Source organism: Mustelus asterias, chromosome 24, assembly GCF_964213995.1.
Source record: "Mustelus asterias chromosome 24, sMusAst1.hap1.1, whole genome shotgun sequence".
NCBI classification, from domain to species: Eukaryota; Metazoa; Chordata; class Chondrichthyes; order Carcharhiniformes; family Triakidae; genus Mustelus; species Mustelus asterias.
This window is the reverse complement of record NC_135824.1, coordinates 42,286,236-42,304,692: the sequence shown is the minus strand read 5'-3', so window position 1 is coordinate 42,304,692 and position 18,457 is coordinate 42,286,236. Positions and strand designations below refer to the sequence as shown.

The following is an 18,457-nucleotide window of genomic DNA, read 5'->3' as shown; positions in this document are numbered from 1 at the left end:
GCCTGGTATAGATAGATAGCATCAGCTATGAGGAGAGGTTGGAGAAACTTGGTTTGTTCTCACTGGAATGACGGAGGTTGAGGGGCGACCTGATAGAAGTCTACAAGGTTATGAGAGGCATGGACAGAGTGGATAGTCAGAAGCTTTTTCCCAGGGTGGAAGAGTCAATTACTAGGACATAGGTTTAAGGTGCGAGGGGCAAGGTTTAAAGGACATGTACGAGGCAAGTTTTTCACACAGAGGGTGGTGGGTGCCTGGAACTCGCTGCCAGGGGAGGTAGTGACTACGATAGTGACTTTTAAGGGGCGTCTGGACAAATACATGAATAGGATGGGAATAGAGGGATATGGTCCCCGGAAGGGTAGGGTTTTTTAGTTAAGTCGAGCAGCATGGTCAGTGCAGACTTGGAGGGGCCGAAGGGCCTGTTCCTGTGCTGTAATTTTCTTTGTTCTGTGTCCTCTGGTTCTCAATCCTTCCACCAACTGGAATGGTTTCTCCCTGTCTGCTCTGTCCAGACCCCTGAAAAGTTTGAATACCTTTATTTCTATCTTTTATCTTTTTATTTCTACCGTTGTTTCTCCAAGGAAAACAGCTCCAAGTTCTCCAGTATTGATGCGCGATTAAATCACTTGGGAGGCTAGATCGTACCCGGGAAATAAAGGCTTTTATTACTAACAAGAATGGAGCACACTATATACAATACAATCCCAGAATAAAGGGTCACCAGGCAGTGCAGTGACCTTTATACTTCCCCTGGTAGGCGGAGCCAACTGGAGTGTACCACAGAACAATATCAACAGGTAGAACAGCCCAACCCTAACCCCAACAGTGACAACAGTAACATATCTACAAACCCCATAGTGCTGACCATCTATGGTTCAGTACTCATAGTGGTAACCAACTATGGTTCACCACATTCACCCCTCCTTTAAAACAAAGGCCGGCGGGGCAAAAAAAAACAGAACAACTGTTCATATATTCACAAGTTCAGTCGTATTGGAGGACCGCACCGTCTCTGCGACCTCCTCAACACTGGCGGTAACACCAGTTCTGGTGACCGTGGTGACCTTCTCTCCAAGGCGGTGTCCAGTGACTCCTCCAGTTCCTCACGGACGGGTGGACCACGAGGTGGCGACAATCTGCTGGACTCGGGCATGCCTCGAGGTGGCGACAATCTCCTGGACTCAGGCAAGCTGTACACGGGAGTAAGAGGATTAAGTGGTGGTCCCGATACTGCCCACGCCGTGTCAGGAGGGGAGATAAAGGTCAAGGGGTCCCTAACTAGGGGTGTGGGAGCGACTGGGGTTTCCAAGTCCCCTGCAGGCGCCAGATCTCTAATAGAGACCGTGTCCTCTCGCCCGTCAGGATATGCCACATAGGCATATTGAGGGTTGGCGTGGAGGAGATGGACCTGTTCAACCAAAGGGTCGGACTTGCAGGTCCTAACATGCCGCCGCAGGAGGACAGGTCCTGAGTACATCAACCAAGACGGCAATGAGGTCCCAGAGGAAGACTTCCTAGGGAAGGAAAACATCCTCTCATGTGGTGTAGCGTTGGTTGCCGTACACAGGAGGGAGCAGATGGAATGGAGCGCATCAGAGAGTACCTCTTGCCAACGGGAGACTGGAAGACCTTTAGACCTCAACGCCAGTAAGACAGCCTTCCAGACTGTAGCATTTTCTCGTTCAACCTGTCCGTTACCCCTGGGGTTGTAACTCGTAGTTCTACTTGAGGCAATCCCTTTTGAGAGCAGGTATTGCCTCAAGTCGTCACTCATAAATGACGAGCCCCTATCACTGTGGATATAGCTGGGGTAACCGAACAGGTTGAAAAGATCCCGTAATGCTTTGATAACCGTGGCAGCGGTCATGTCTGAACAGGGAATGGCAAAAGGGAATCGTGAGTACTCGTCAATCACGTTGAGGAAGTACACGTTCCGATCTGTCGAAGGAAGGGGCCCTTGAAGTCCACACTCAGTCTTTCAAAAGGGTGAGTGGCCTTAATGAGGTGTGCCCTGTCAGGTCGGTAGAAGTGCGGTTTGCATTCAGCACATACCTGGCAGCTTCGGGTTATGGACCTGACATCATCTACTGAGTAGGGTAGATTCCGGGCCTTTATGAAATGGAAGAGCCGAGTGATCCCCGGATGGCAGAGATCATTGTGGAGGGCCTGTAATCGATCCTCCTGCACACTTGCACATGTTCCACGCGACAGGGCGTCTGGGGGCTCATTGAGCTTCCCCGGACGGTACATGATATCATAGTTGTACGTGGAGAGTTCGATTCTCCACCTCAAGATTTTATCATTTTTGATCTTACCCCGTAACGTGTTGTTGAACATGAATGCCACGGACCGCTGGTCCGTGAGCAGGGTGAATCGTTTTCCCGCCAAGTAATGGCGTCAATGCCGGACGGCCTCCACAATGGCCTGAGCCTCTTTTTCCACCGCGGAGTGCCGAATTTCAGGGCCTTGGAGGGTGCGAGAGAAAAAGGCGACGGGCCTGCCCGCCTGGTTAAGTGTGGCGGCCAGGGCGAAATCAGATGCATCACTCTCCACCTGGAAGGGGATGGACTCATCAACAGCGTGCATCGTGGCTTTCGCGATGTCGGCTTTTATCCCTTCAAAGGCTAAGCGAGCCTCTGCTGCTAGGGGAAAAGAGGTAGACTTGATGAGCGGACGGGTTTTGTCCGCATAATTGGGAACCCACTGTGCATAGTATGAAAAGAAACCTAAGCATCTTCTCAGTGCTTTGATACTAGTGGGCAGGGGAAGTTCAAGGAGGGGACGCATACGGTCTGGATCAGGGCCAAGGACCCCGTTTTCCACCACGTATCCGAGAATTGCTAGGCGGCGCTTGCTAAATACGCGCTTCTCCCTGTTGTAGGTCAGATTCAGGGGAGACGCAGTGCGTAAAAATCTAAGGAGGTTGGCATCGTGGTCCTGCTGGTCATGGCCGCAGATAGTGACGTTATCCAGGTACGGGAAGGTAGCCCGCAGCCCGTTCTGGTCCACCATTCGGTCCATTGCACGCTGGAAGACCGAGACCCCATTCGTGACGCCAAAGGGAACCCTTAAAAAATGGTAAAGACGACCATCCGCCTCAAAGGCCGTATATTTTCGGTCCTCTGGGCGAATGGGGAGCTGGTGGTAAGCTGACTTCAAGTCAATGGTGGAGAACACCCGGTACTGCGCAATCTGGCTGACCATGTCAGATATGCGCGGGAGAGGATACGCATCCAGCTGCGTATATCGATTAATAGTCTGACTATAGTCTATGACCATCCGGGGTTTGTCTCCAGTTTTAACCACCACGACTTGCGCTCTCCATGGACTAGCGCTAGGTTGAATGATCCTTTCCTTGAGGAGCCGCTGAACTTCAGATCGAGTAAAGATCCGATCCTCAGCGCTGTAACGCCTGCTCTTGGTTCCGATGGGCTTGCAGCCTGGCACGAGATTCTCGAATAAAGATGGTGGGGTGATTCTGAGTGTCGAGAGGCTACACGTGGAGCGCGCTGGGCAATTTGGAGGCTGCTGTGCTCTCACTGAAGGTGGAGGGAGTGGCCCATCGTACTGCAGGGTTACACTCCTCAGGTGGACCATAAAGTCTAGTCCCAGGAGTATTGGAGCGCAAAGGTGCGGTAACACGAGGAGCCTGAAGTTCTCGTAAACTGTGCCCCGCACCGTTAGGTTGACCACGCAGCTCCCTAGCACGGTAACAGACCGGGACCTCGACGCCATCGAAATTGTCTGTCTGACAGTCCGTACCCGGAGACCGCACCATTTCACGGTGTCAGGGTGAATGAAACTCTCCGTGCTCCCGCTGTCAAACAAACAATGAATTAGGCATCCATTTACATCTATGCCCATCATGGACTTGTCGAGTCTGTGAGGCTTGGCCTGGTCCAGGATGATTGATGCCACCGTTGGGTCTTGAGTGCAACTGCAGGCAGCTGAGATGGTTGATGATGATGACCCCTGCTGGTCGTCTGCGGTCGGTGCCAACCAAAATGGCTGCGCCCATGGATCGCACGTGGTTGGTGGCGCTAAAAGTGGCGGCCCCTGCAGGTCGCACGTGTCTTGCGTCTCCGTCGTCAGGAATGGCGGCGCTCTGGAATCGCACGTGGTGGAAGACCTCGAAGAAGCTGGAGACAAGGAGACAGGCTCTGGAGAATCACACGCCGCGCTGCTATGCTTGGAGGGTGGTTTGGCCCTGCAGACTTTGGCATAATGCCCTTTCTTCCCACACGCGGAGCAAAATACCGTTCTAGCTGGACATCGCTGCCGAGGGTGTTTCACCAATCCACAGAAATAGCACCGCGGGCCTCCTGGAACTGCCGCCGTCGTCAGGTCCGAGGTTGAAAGCACAATCGCGCAGTTTTTCGGAGCCGCTGGGTAAAGTTGAGTCGGTGGCTGTACTTGCCACGATGTTCCCACGTGGTCGGTGGGGTACGTTTCTAAACTTCTGGAGGCCGTTTCCATCGTGTCCGCCAATTCTACCGTCTTCGCGAGGTCTAGGTTACCTTGCTCTAGCAGCCGAAGGCGAATATACGATGAGCCGATTCCCGCCACGAACGCACCTCGGATCAAGTTGTTCGTATACTGGGCCGCCGACACTGGCTTGCAGTTGCAGGCTCTGGCTAGCTGCTGAAGTTCGCGCACGTACTGTCCTGTCGTTTCGCCGGGCTGCCGCCATCGAGTGGCTAGAAGGTGTCGAGCATGGATCTCGTTTGGCGGGTTGTTGTACAGTTTTTTAAGTAGTTCGATGGCCCCTTTGTAGTCTTGGGCATCGTGGATTGATGAGTATACGGTGTCGCTTACCCTCGCGTGGAGGACCCGCAGTCTATTGGCGTCGTTTTGAATGGCTGTTGAGACATCGATGTAGTCTTGAAAACACTTTAACCAATGGTCGAAAGTGTTCGACACTCCTGCCGCACGTGGATCTAAAGTAAGCCGATCGGGTTTCAACATTTGCTCCATGGTTTTTTTTTTACCAAAATTTTGTTAGTAATAAAATTGATGCGCGATTAAATCACTCGGGAGGCTAGATCGTACCCGGGAAATAAAGGCTTTTATTACTAACAAGAATGGAGCACACTATATACAATACAATCCCAGGCTAAAGGGTCACCAGGCAGTGCGGTGACCTTTATACTCCTCCAGGTAGGCGGAGCCAACTGGAGTGTACCACAAAACAATATCAACAGGTAGAACAGCCCAACCCTAATCCCAACAGTGACAACAGTAACATATCTACAAGTACCCATAGTGCTGACCATCTATGGTTCAGTACTCATAGTGGTAACCATCTATGGTTCACCACAAGTATAGCCACATAGCTGAAGTTTCCCTGGAACCAGTCTTGTGAATCTGCTCACTCTCAAGTGCCTTTAGTTCTGCCCAGATGTGTGGTGCCCAGAATTGAACACAATGCTCCAGTTGAAGCTGGGCCAGTTCACCATAAGCTTCTTGTTTCTGGTACTCTATGCCTCAGATCCTATATTCCTTATTAACCAAACTCGCAACCTATCCCCCCATCTTCAACAATTTGTGCGAATATACTCCAGGTATCTCTGCTTCTGCCCCCCCTTTTAGAATTGTACCCTTTATTTTATGTTGTCTCTCCTCAAGCTTTCTATCCAATGCATCAATTCATGCTTCTCTGCATTCAACTTTATTTGCGATGTGTCCACCCATTCCACCAGTCTGTCTGTGTCCTGTTAAAGTCTGTCACTATCCTCCTCACAATACATCCAAGTGCTGTTCCATCTGAAAATTTTGAATTTGCAGATGACACAGGAAATCTGCCATTATTACCTGGTCTGGCCTACATGTGACTCCAGATCCACAGCAATGTGATTGGCTCTTAACTGCCCCCTCCAGGGAATTAGGGATGGGCAATAAATGGTGGTCATAAATATTGAACGAATAAAAATTATTGCTGCAATTAGTTTTATTTGGGAATATTTACCGATTAGTTTGGTCAGCGCTGTAGCCCAGGTCAGAGTAGAATTGGTGCCGAGTTGTTCCTCTTAACAAAATCACAAATGGAAGGGTTGAGTGTGGTGGAAATAGTTTTTTGAGGTGTGTCTATTTCAATGCCAGGAGTATTGTGGGGAAGGCAGATGAAGGCGTGGATAGACACATGGAAATATGACATTATAGCCATTAGTGAAACTTGGCTACAGGAGGGGCAGGACTGGCAGCTCAATGTTCCAGGGTTCCAATGTTTCAGGCGGGATAGAGGCAGAGGGATAAAAGGTGGGGGAGTGGCATTGTTGGTCAGGGAAAATGTTACAGCGGTACTCAGGCAGGATAGATTAGGGAGCTTGTCTACAGAGGCCCTATGGGTGGAGCTGAGAAACAGGAAAGGTATGACCACATTAATGGGCTTGTATTATAGACCACCCAATAGTCAGCGAGAATTGGAGGAGCAAATCAGCGGAGAGAGAGCTGACAACTGCAAGAAACACAAAGTTGTGATAGTAGGGGATTTTAATTTTCCACATATAGATTGGGACTCGCAGACTGTTAAAGGTTTAGACGGGGAAGAGTTTGTAAAATGTGTTCAGGAGAATTTTCCACATCAGTATACAGAGGTGCCAACTAGAGAGGATGCGATATTGGATCTCCTATTGGGAAATGAGTTAGGGCAGGTGATGGATGTGAGTGTGAGGGAACACTTTGGATCCAGTGATCATAATGCCATTAGTTTCAACCTGATCGTGGATAAGGATAGATCTGGTCCTCGGGTTGAAGTTCTGAACTGGAGAAAGGCCAAATTTGATGAAATGAGAAGGGATCTGGGAAGTGTGGATTGGCACAGGCTGTTCTCTGGTAAGGATGTAAATGGAAAGTGGGAGGCCTTCAAAGGAGAAATTTTGAGAGTGCAGAGTTTGTATGTTCCTGTCAGGATTAAAGGCAAAGTAAATAGGAATAAGGAACCTTGGTTCTCGAGGGAGATTGTAACACTGATTAAGAGGAAGAGAGAGTTGTATGAAATGTACAGGCAGCAAGGAACACATCAGATGCTCGAGGAGTATAAAAAGTGCAAGAAGCTACTTAAGAGGGAAATCAGGAGGGCTAAAAGAAGACATGAGGTTGCTTTGGCAGAGAGAGTGAAGGAAAATCCAAAGAGCTTCTATAGGTATGTTAGGAGTAAAAGGATAGTGAGGGATAAAATTGGTCCTCTTGAAGACCAGAGTGGTAGACTGTGTATGGAACCAAAAGAGATGGGGGAGATACTGAATGGTTTTTTTGCATCCGTATTTACTGAGGAAACGGGCATGGAGTCTACGGAAATAGGGCAAACTGGTAGGGAGGCCATAGAACCTTTACAGATTAAAGGGGAGGAGGTGCTCGCTGTCTTGAGGCAAATCAGAGTGGATAAATCCCCAGGACCGGACAGGGTATTCCCACGGACCTTGAGGGAAGCTAGTGTTGAACTTGCAGGGGCCCTGGCAGACATATTTAAAATGTCAGTATTCACAGGGGAGGTGCCGGATGATTGGAGGGTGGCTCATGTTGTTCCGTTGTTTAAAAAAGATCCCAAAAGAAATCCGGGAAATTATAGGCCAGTAAGTTTGACATCGGTGGTGGGCAAGTTATTGGAAGGTGTGATAAGGGATAGGATCTACAAATATTTGGATAGACAGGGACTTATTAGGGAGAGTCAACATGGCTTTGTGCGTGGTAGGTCATGTTTGACCAATCTATTAGAGTTTTCCGAGGAGGTTACCAGGAAAGTGGATGAAGGGAAGGCGGTGGATGTTGTCTACCTGGATTTCAGCAAGGCCTTTGACAAGGTCCCTCATGGGAGGTTAGTTAGGAAGGTTCAGTCGCTAGGTATACATGGGGAGGTAGTAAATTGGATTAGACACTGGCTCAATGGAAGAACTTCCCTCAAGGTCCGTGGGAATACCCTGTCCGGTCCTGGGGATTTATCCATTCTGATTTGCCTCAAGACAGCGAGCACCTCCTCCCCTTTAATCTGTAAAGGATCCATGGCCTCCCTACCAGTTTGCCCTATTTCCGTAGACTCCATGCCCGTTTCCTCAGTAAATACGGATGCAAAAAAACCATTCAGTATCTCCCCAGTATCATGTTTACCTCAATGGAAGAAGCCAGAGAGTGGTTGTGGAGGATTGCTTCTCTGAGTGGAGGCCTGTGACTAGTGGTGTGCCGCAGGGATCCGTGTTGGGTCCATTGTTATTTGTCATCTATATCAATGATCTGGATGATAATGTGGTAAATTGGATCAGCAAGTTTGCTGATGATACAAAGATTGGAGGTGTAGTGGACAGTGAGGAAGGTTTTCAAAGCTTGCAGAGGGATTTGGACCAACTAGAAAAATGGGCTGAAAAATGGCAAATGGAATTTAACGCAGACAAGTGTGAGATATTGCACTTTGGAAGGACAAACCAAAGAAGAACGTACAGGGTAAATGGTAGGACTCTGAAGAGTGCAGTTGAACAGAGGGATCTGGGAATACAGGTACAGAATTCCCTAAAAGTGACATCACAGGTGGATAGGGTCGTAAAGAGTGCCTTTGGTACATTGGCCTTTATAAATCGGAGTATCGAGTCTAAAAGTTGGAGTGTTATGGTAAGGTTATATAAGGCATTGGTGAGGCTGAATTTGGAGTATTGTGTACAGTTTTGGTCACCTAGTTACAGGAAGGATGTAAATAAGATTGAAAGAGTGCAGAGAAGGTTCACAAGGATGTTGCCGGGACTTGAGAAGCTGAGTTACAGAGAGAGATTGAATAGGTTGGGACTTTATTCCCTGGAGCGTAGAAGATTGAGGGGAGATTTGATAGAGGTGTATAAGATTTTGATGGGTATAGATAGAGTGAATGCAAGCAGGCTTTTTCCGCTGAGGCTAGGGGAGAAAAAAACCAGAGGGCATGGGTTAAGGGTGAAAGGAGAAAAGTTTAAAGGGAATATTAGGGGGGGCTTCTTCACGCAGAGAGTGGTGGGAGTGTGGAATGAGCTGCCGGATAAAGTGGTAAATGCGGGGTCACTTTTAACACTTAAGAAAAACTTGGATGGGTTCATGGATGAGAGGGGTGTGGAGGGATATGGTCCAAGTGCAGGTCTGTGGGACGAGGCATAAAATGGTTCGGCACAGATAAGAAGGGCCAAAAGGCCTGTTCCTGAGCTGAAATTTTCTATGGTTCTAACTGGGAACTGTGGAGTTGACACATTGGGTCTGCTCGAGTTTCACATTTCAAATCTGCTCCATCCTGAGATTTGAGTGTTTTACAAATAATGGAGATCAGTTTGTGACTCATCAACTGGAGCAGTTAAGCGAGCAGCTGCACAATAAACAGCCGCTGCTGACAAATATCTTCCTCCGCCTTGTTCCCTCTCTGCTCCGGCAACGCCCTTCATTTCACCCTGAATCTGAGGTCAATCCAGCTGATTCCCGAGTGTTTCAGAGTGTGTTTGACCAGAGAAAGGTTCCGGTGCAGTAAGAAACTATTCAGACCATCCTGATTTGATTTGATTTGATTTATTATTGTCACATGTATTAGTGTAGAGTGAAAAGTATTGTTTCTTGCGCTATACAGACAAAGCAAACCGTTCATAGAGAAGGAAAGGAGAGAGTGCAGAATGTAGTGTTACAGTCATAGCCAGGGTGTAGTGAAAGACCAATTAGTGCGTGGTAGGTCCATTCAAAAGTCTGATGGCAGCAGGGAAGAAGCTGTTCTTGAGTCGGTTGGTACGTGACCTCAGATTTTTGTATCTTTTTCCTGATAGAAGAAGGTGGAAGAGAGAATGTCCGGGGTATTTGGGGTCCTTAATTATGCTGGCTGCTTTTCCAAACAGCAGGAAGTGTAGACAGAGTCACTGGATGGGAGGCTGGTTTGCTGATGGATTGGGCTACATTCACGACCTTTTGTATTTTCTTGCGGTCTTGGGCAGAGCAGGCGCCCATACCAAGCTGTGATACAACCAGAAAGAATGCTTTCTATGGTGCATTGTAAAGGTTGGTGAGAGTCGTAGCTGACATGCCAAATTTCTTTAGTCTTCTGAGAAAGTAGAGGCATTGATAGGCTTTGCTGACTATAGTGTTGGCATGTGGGGACCAGGACAGATTGTTGGTGATCTGGACACCTAAAAACTTGAAGCTCTCAACCATTTCTACTTCGTACCCATTGATATAGACAGGGGCATGTTCTCTGCTATGCTTCCTGAAGTCGATGACAATCTCCTTCATTTTGTTGACATTGAGGGAGAGATTATTGTTGCCGCACCAGTTCACCAGATTCTCTATCTCATTCCTGTACTCTGTCTCATCATTGTTTGAGATCCAACAAAGAACAAAGAACAGTACAGCACAGGAACAAGCCCTTCAGCCCTCCAAGCCCGCGCCAATCACGTTTACCAATCTAACCAACCGCTTATATCCCTCTATTTCCCATTTGTTCATATGCCTATGAAGATAAGTCTTAAATGAGGCCCCCACCACCCTCTGTGTAAAAAAACTTCCCCACATATCTCCACTGAACCTTTCCTCCCCTTATCTTGAACTTGTGCCTCCTTGTACTTGTTATTTCTGCCTGGGAAAAAGCTTCCAACTGTTCACCCTATTTATACCTCTCATAATTTTATTAACTTCTATCAAGTCGCCCCTCAGTCTCTGTCTTTCCAGGGAGAACAAACCCAGTTTATTCAATCTCTTCTCATAGCTAATACCCTCCATACCAGGCAACATCTTGGTAAACCTTTTCTGCGCTCTCCCCAAACCCTCCACGTCCTTCTGGTAGTGTGGTGACCAGAATTGGGCACAGTATTCCAAATGTGGCCTAACCAACGTTTTATACAACTGTAACATAATAGAAACATAGAAACCCTACAGTGCAGAAAGAGGCCATTCGGCCCATCGAGTCTGCACCGACCACAATCCCACCCAGGCCCTACCCCCATATCCCTACATATTTCACCGCTAATCCCTCTAATCTACGCATCCCAGGACACTAAGGAGCAATTTTTTAGCATGGCCAATCAACCTAACCCACACATCTTTGGACTGTGGGAGGAAACCGGAGCACCTGGAGGAAACCCACGCAGACACGAGGAGAATGTGCAAACTCCACACAGACAGTGACCCAAGCCGGGAATCAAACCTAGGTCCCTGGAGCTGTGAAGCAGCAGTGCTAACCACTGTGCTACCGTGCCGCCCTTTTTGCCAACTTCCGACCCACTACGGAGGTGCCATCAGAAAACTTAGATCAGATCAAATCAAATCAATCAGACACCACCCTCCGGGTGAAAAAGCTTTTCCTCATGATCCCTCTAATCCCTCTACCATTCACCATAAGTCTATGCCTCCTAGTAATTGACCCCTTAGCGAGAGGAAAGAGATCTTTCCCCTCTACCCTGTCTGGACCCCACATTATTTTTTATACCTTAATTGGGTAATTCCATAGACTCCCCTGTTCTGAGGAAATCAATCCTAATCCATCCAATCTTTTTTCACAGCTGGAATTTTCCAACCCTGGCAACATTCTGGTAAATCTACTCTGCACTCTGTCTAGAGCAATTATGTCCTTCCTGTAATGTGATGACCAGAACTGTGCACAAAACTGTAGCCTAACCAGTGTTTTATACAGTTCCAGCATTACATTCCTGCTTTTGTATTCTATACTTCATCCAATAAAGGAAAGCATTCGATATGCTTTCTTGACCACCTTGTCCACCTGTCCTGCCACCTTCAGGGACCTGTCAACCTAAATTTCCAAGGTGTCTCACTTCCTCCACACCTCTCAATATTTTCCAGTTTTAGGATATTCCCTTGCTTTGTTTGCCTTCCCCAAGTGCATTACCTCACACTTTTCCGGATTGAATTCCATTTGCCACTTCGCTACCATCGAACCTGCACTGACTGTCCTGGGTGGAATGCTCTTTCAGAGAGTTGGTACAGATTTGATGGGCAGAATGACCTCTTTCTGCATTGTATGAAAATTGACCATGATATAATTCTGGAGCTAACAGCTGTCCTCTCCACTATCAACAACACGGCCAGTTTTTGTGTCATCCACAAATGTCCCAGTCATGCCACCCACATTTAAGTCAAAATCATTACTAGATTCAACAAACAGCAAGTGCCCTAAGACTGAGCCCTGTGGAACGCCATTGGAAACTGTTTTCTATTGACAAAAACATCCATTGACCTTTGTTTCCTGCTGCTGAGCCAATTTTGGATCCAACCTGCCACCTTCCAGCATGGTGGCACAGTGGTTAGCACTGCTGCTTCACAGCTCCAGGGACCGGGGTCCAATTCCAGCCTTGAGTGACTATGTGGAGTTTGCATGTGTCTGCACTGGGTGCTGCAGTTTCCTCCCACAGTCCTAAGATGTGCCGGTTCGGCACATGGATTGGCCATGCTAAGTTGCTCCTCAGTGTTCCAAAATGTATAGGTTCATAGATTCACTCCAGAGAAGAAGGAGACCATTCAGCGCATCAAGTCTGCACCGACACAATCCCACCCAAGCCCTATCCCCTTAACCCCATGTAGTTACCTTGCTAGTCCCACTGACACTATAGGGCAATTCACCATGGCCAATCAACCTAATCCGCACATCTTTGGGGGCAAACCGGAGCACCTGGAGGAAACCTGTGCAGACACGGGGAGAACGTGCAGACTCAGCACCAAGCTGGAATTCATACCCGGGTCCCTGGCGCTGTGAGGCAGCAGTGCTAACCACTGTACCATTGCGTCGCCCAAAGGTAGGGGATTCTAAAACTAGAGGGCATAGGTTCAAGGTGAGAGGGGAGAGATACAAAAGGGTCCAGAGGGACAATTTGTTCACACAGAGGGTGGTAAGTGCTTGGATTGAACTTCCAGAGGTAGTAGTAGAGGCAGGTACAATTTTGTCTTTTAAAAAGCATTTAGACAGTTACATGGGTACGATGGGGATAGAGGGATACGGGTCAAATGCGGGCAATTGGGAATAGCTTCGTGGTAAAAACTGGGCAGCATGGACAAGTTGGGCCGAAAGGCCTGTTTCCTGTAAACCTCTATCACTTTTTTTCCCAGGTCAGAAATGACAAACACAAGGGGTCACAAGTTCAAGGGGGGCAAGGTTCAATACAGATATGCAGGGGACGTATTTTACACAGAGGGTGGTGGGGGCCTGGAATGCACTACCAAGTAAGGTGGTTGAGGCAGACACGCTAGGATCATTTAAGACTTATTTAGATAGCCACATGAACAGACTGGGAATAGAGGGGTACAAACCGATGGTCTAGTTAGGAACACATGATCAGTGCAGGCTTGGAGGGCCGAAGGGCCTGTTCCTGTGCTGTATTGTTCTTTGTTCTTTGTTCTTTGACTCTATAATACACTTGTCAGAGATACATTTATGGAAGCTGGATAAGGGGAGATTTTCACAGTAACTTCATTGCAGTGTTAATGTAAACCTACTTGTGACACTAATAAACAAACTAAAAAAAAGTATTTATCCTAGCTAGCCTCCCTGTCACTAATGAGCAATTTAGCATGGCCAATCACATAACCAGCACATCTTTGGAGTGTGCAAGGAAACCAGAGCATCTGGAGGAAACCCACCAGATACAGGGAGAATGTGCAAACTCCACATAGACATTCACCTGAGGCTGGAATTGAACCTGGGTCCCTGGCGCTGTGAGCCAGCACTGCTAACCACCGTGGCACCATGCCGCTACATAGAAACAGAAACATAGAAAGTAGGAGCAGGACTAGACCATTCGGCCCTTTGAGCCTTCTCTGCTATTCAGTATGATCATTGTTGATCCTCTATCTCAGCAGAGGTAAAATTCCACCTGAGGCCAATGGAGAATTCTGTTCTGCGAGCCTCGCCCTCCCCGATTCTGGGGGCAGGCATGGCGGTAAAATTCAGACTTGTGTCTTTATGCTCTGAGAGCAATGAAAACCACCGTCATCAATGTCACACAGCAAAGTTTCTGCAACTTCATATAGGCAAATTATCCAGGATATGGACTTTCCAAAGATGATCTTCTAAATGTGTGGTGATGGGGATACCGAAAGAATTCAGATCTCAGTGAGCTCTCTGAGGCTCCAGGAGTGAGGTTCCTAACACCGCCAGGTTGCTCTGGAGTTTTCAGGAACTGAAGATTTAATCTCCTGAACCCTTCAGGAACGGAAAAACCATTGTAACATCCACAGGCAAACATTTTCTCGGAATAACATTGTTCATTGGTGATAAAAGCCAGGAACAACCAGGCTACAGGACGGGGGGGGATCATGTGATGAAGCCTCTAGAAATATGTCCGAGTTGGTGACTTTACTCATGGGTTTAAAGGGACTGTTTGCCTGCTCCCTGCCAGGCAGCTACTTCCTATTTTGTTCCTTTCTTGCCTTGTATTATTACAGACCCTGAGCTTGTTCCCCGACAACCAAACTAACTTCTCTTTCCTTTCCCTCAGGATTAAAGAAGCCAACAACTTTCCGATGTGAAGCACACAATGCCAAGGGGGTGGCCACTTCCCGGACCGCTACCATCAAACGTAGGTGGACCTGTCCTCTGCTATTGCTTTAAACAGGGCTTTTCTATATTTATTCTCAGTGTGTGTGAGTGTTTATTGCCCATTCTCAGTTACTCCGAGACGAAGGGTCTTCCCTCTGGGTGGCGAGTGTCTGGAACAAGCTGTCAGAGGTAGTAGTAGAGGCGGGTACAATTTTGTCTTTTAAAAAGCATTTAGATAGTTACATGGATAAGATGGGTATAGAGGGATATGGGCCAAAGGTGGGCAATTGGGATTAGCTTAGGGGTTTAAAAAAAAAAGGCGGCATGGACAAGTTGGGCCAAAGGGTCTGTTTCCATGCTGTAAACCTCTATGACTCTATGATTCTATGACTCTGGATCCGCTGTAGCCAGTTTGGTAATGACGCTCCCATATTAGGGTTCCCAATGAAGGAATTTCCAAGTTGGGTTGGTTGGTGAGTGAGTTGGAGGGGAACTTGGAGACGTTACGGTTACCATCATTGATTTGTACATCTAATCAGATGGCAATCTGTTTATTTCTATGGGTATGTGTATAATGGAATCCCATTAAAACCTTAGGGCCGACGGACTATGAAGCCAGGAAAGTGTGTCCAAAAGGAGGTGAGACCAAAGAGGGAGAGTCCAACAACTGATCCAGGGTGTCAGCCACAATCAGTTCCGATTCTGAATCTCCTTTGAGACACATCACAGATAGCTGAACTTTTGAAGGAAAGGAGTGAGCTCCAAGGCCAATCTGCTACCATGTATCACATAACTAGGCTCTCAGCAAAGCCTCAATATATGCTATTCTAATATGCTCCCCAGGGAAAAGGTTCTTTGATTGACAATTTTGCAATGTTAGTTGACACAACTTAAGTTGTTTCAAGGGTTGTGGATTGTGCTTTTTGAATTTTCAAAGGAACTGCATGATTAACATTTTTATTAATTTGCAGTCCAGACATTTTTTCCAAGCAGACAAAAAAGTTGTCCATGGATAACATTTTTCCAAAGTGTTTTTTTATACATTCCCCTATACGCTATGGGGTTCATTGGTTCTAGAAAGTGTACATTGGGTCAGTGAGCATGGAATCCCCATAGCTTAGTATTAGGGTCATGAGAGGCCACAGTGGGTGGGTAGAAGAACATAGAGGGCATGAAGGATCTGAGGGGTGAGTGGAAGGACAGAGCTTAGCATGGGGGCATGAGGGAACACAGAGAGGGTGAGGGTGTGTAAATTGGCATAGGGAGCATGAGGGGGAACCTTTGAACTTATATTTTAAAGGACCCTCATGAAGAATATGGTTCAGGACTTCTCTGAAGGGCGGTAACCCATGACTCTTTAAAAAGATGGCCCAGTTCCAAGAGTATTGTGGAAGCTTAGGACATGCCGATTTCTGCTTTGAAGTGGGCCAGGTCGAAAGTGTAAGCTGGCTTTCGACAGGAGCTAGCCCAAATCTTATAAATCTCACAGCCCAAAAAACATTGAATAGTACCCAGTTTTCAACTGGTTCCTGAGGCTTCTTGATACAGTGAAAATCCAGGACAGCCTCTGTATGGGACAGTGCCAGTTTCTCTGAGAGGGCACTAGCGTCTGTGTGGGAGCGCCAGCATCTGTGTGGGGGTGTCAGCATCTGTGTGGGGTGCCAGTGTCTGTGTGGGGGTGCCAGTGTCTCTGTGGGGGCACTAGTGTCTGTATGAGACAGTGCCAGCATCTGTGTGGGTGTGCCAGCATCTGTGTGGGTGTGCCAGCGTCTGTATGGGGGCATCAGCATCTGTGTGGGGACACCAGCGTCTGTGTGGGGGTGCCGGCGTCTTTGTGGGGGGCGCCAGGTAAGTTTATTTAGATAGGCTCTCTGGATTTAGTGAATTCAATTCCCTGACCAGTCCCTGTTTAACATATCCAGCCTTTCATTTCAGATTGTTTCGATGGGGTGATACTAGAAATTAACGAGGTAGCAGAAACAAAGAAAGGATTTAGTGACTCCCACACTACACAGGAATGTCAGGGGCAACAACAGAGTCATAAACATAAAGGTGATTGAATAGTGAGTGTGTACACTAGATCATACTGAGTATACACAGGCTGAGTTACAGGCATACTATTTGTCTAACTCACCGGGGAGTCATCGCCATGATTGAGAAATGAGTTTGCAACATGTGATTTCAGGAAGAAATTAGATTTTGCTTTGGGGTTAAAGGGATGGGGGAAGGGGGGATCAGGATATTGATTTTGATGATCAGCCATGATCAAAATGAATGACAGAACAGGCTCGAAGGGCCGAATGGCCTACTCCTGCTCCTGTTTTCTATGTATGTGGCTGTAGGATCTTTCTGAAGTTAAAAATGTTTTCAGTGTCTGAGCATTACGTGGTAATTTGTTCCCGGGTAATCCTCTCCTCCCTGGCACTGTGTGATAGCTCAGCAATTGGATATAAATATTCCTTATAATCGGCGATATCCCCAAATCCCTGTCAATGTGGCAGCTGCAGAAAAGTGAATTATAAACACTGGCATGAACTAGCATGAATTGAATGGGCCAAATGGCCTGATTCTGTTCATGTCATTCTTCCCTGTTCTCCTCCCATTGCTCTGCAAGATAATTCATTTTCCTCTGTTTTCCCCCTTGAAACTGTTTCCATTGCCCATCAGCCCGTGCATTCCAGCTCATAACACACTGCTTTAACAGTTTTCTCCTTACATCTGCTCTGACACATTTGCAATAATTATTTCTATGATCTCTGATCTCCCATCGATGGAAACATGCCTCCTGGAAATAGATAGTTGCTGCTTTTTTATTTGTTACAATGAAATGTGTTTTTCGAAGGGATTTGATCAGGTCTGTTTCAAATGCTGGGGATATATTTTCTGTTGATGTGCTGTTGTGACAGCAAGCTGATGAACAAGGTGTCCTTACTACACAGTGGGCGGATTTTTACCGGCATCTACGCCTGAGGTTCGTACGATCCCGCCCGAGGCCAACGCAGAATGCCGTTCTCTGAGCCTCACCTGCCCCCACAATCGGGGCGGGCATGCCCGTAATATTCCAGCCAGTATGTGAACCAGACCCATATCTACTTCAGATGATCGCTTGAAATACTATGCATGACTAAAGGCATGGGATCTCTCTTGCTTTTATCTTCATCCTTTTATCTTTTGTCTGTGTACGGTGTTTCCTCATTTTTATTCTGTACCCCCAACAAACTCATTCACTTTGTTAATCAGTAACTTTAGCTGTCATCTTTTCAACATTCTCAGCAAAGGAGGACCAAGGGATTGATTAACAAGGAAAAATAGGGTACGAAAATAAGCTAATGGGAACATAAAACTGACTGTAAAAGTTTCTATAGGTATGTAAAGAGAAAAAAATTGACAAAAACAAATGTAGGCCCCTTACAGTCAGACATGGGAGAATTCATAATGGGGAATAAAGAAATGATCGAGGAATTAAATTCGTCTTTTGCTTCAGTCTTCACAAAGGAAGACATGAATAATGTACTGGAAGTTCTGAGAGAAACTAAGTTTATTGAGGAGTTCAAGGAAATCAGCATTAGTAGAGAAATTATTTTGGGGAAATTGATGGGATTGAAGGTGGATAAATCTCCAGATCCTGATAATCTTCATCCCAGGGTACTTAAGAAAGTGGCCCTGGAAATAGTAGATCCTTTGATGGTTATTTTCCAAAATTCTTTGGACTCTGGACTGGTTTCTATGGATTGGAGGGCAGCTAATGTAAACCCGCTATTCAAAAAGTGAGGTAGAGAGAAAATGGGGAACTATAGACCAGTGAGCCTAACGTCGGTCTGGGGAAGTTGCTAGAATCCATTATCAAGGATTTCATAGCTCATTTGGAAGATAGTGGTATAATCAGACAAAGTCAGCATGGATTTACAAAAGGGAAATCATACTTGATGAATCTATTGAAATTCTTTGAGGATGCAAGTAGTCGAGTTGACCAAGGAGAACCAGTGG

General features: G+C 47.0%; 1 protein-coding gene across 1 annotated transcript in view; it reads left to right on the top strand.

Annotated features, from left to right (window-relative positions):
- Nucleotides 1–18,457, top strand: part of axl (AXL receptor tyrosine kinase) — a 326,648-nt gene that overhangs the window by 68,879 nt on the left and 239,312 nt on the right. Inside the window, exon 5 of the mRNA XM_078241607.1 lies at nucleotides 14,430–14,510. Coding sequence (XP_078097733.1) covers nucleotides 14,430–14,510 — 81 coding nt within the window. The remainder of the gene's footprint in view (nucleotides 1–14,429; nucleotides 14,511–18,457) is intronic.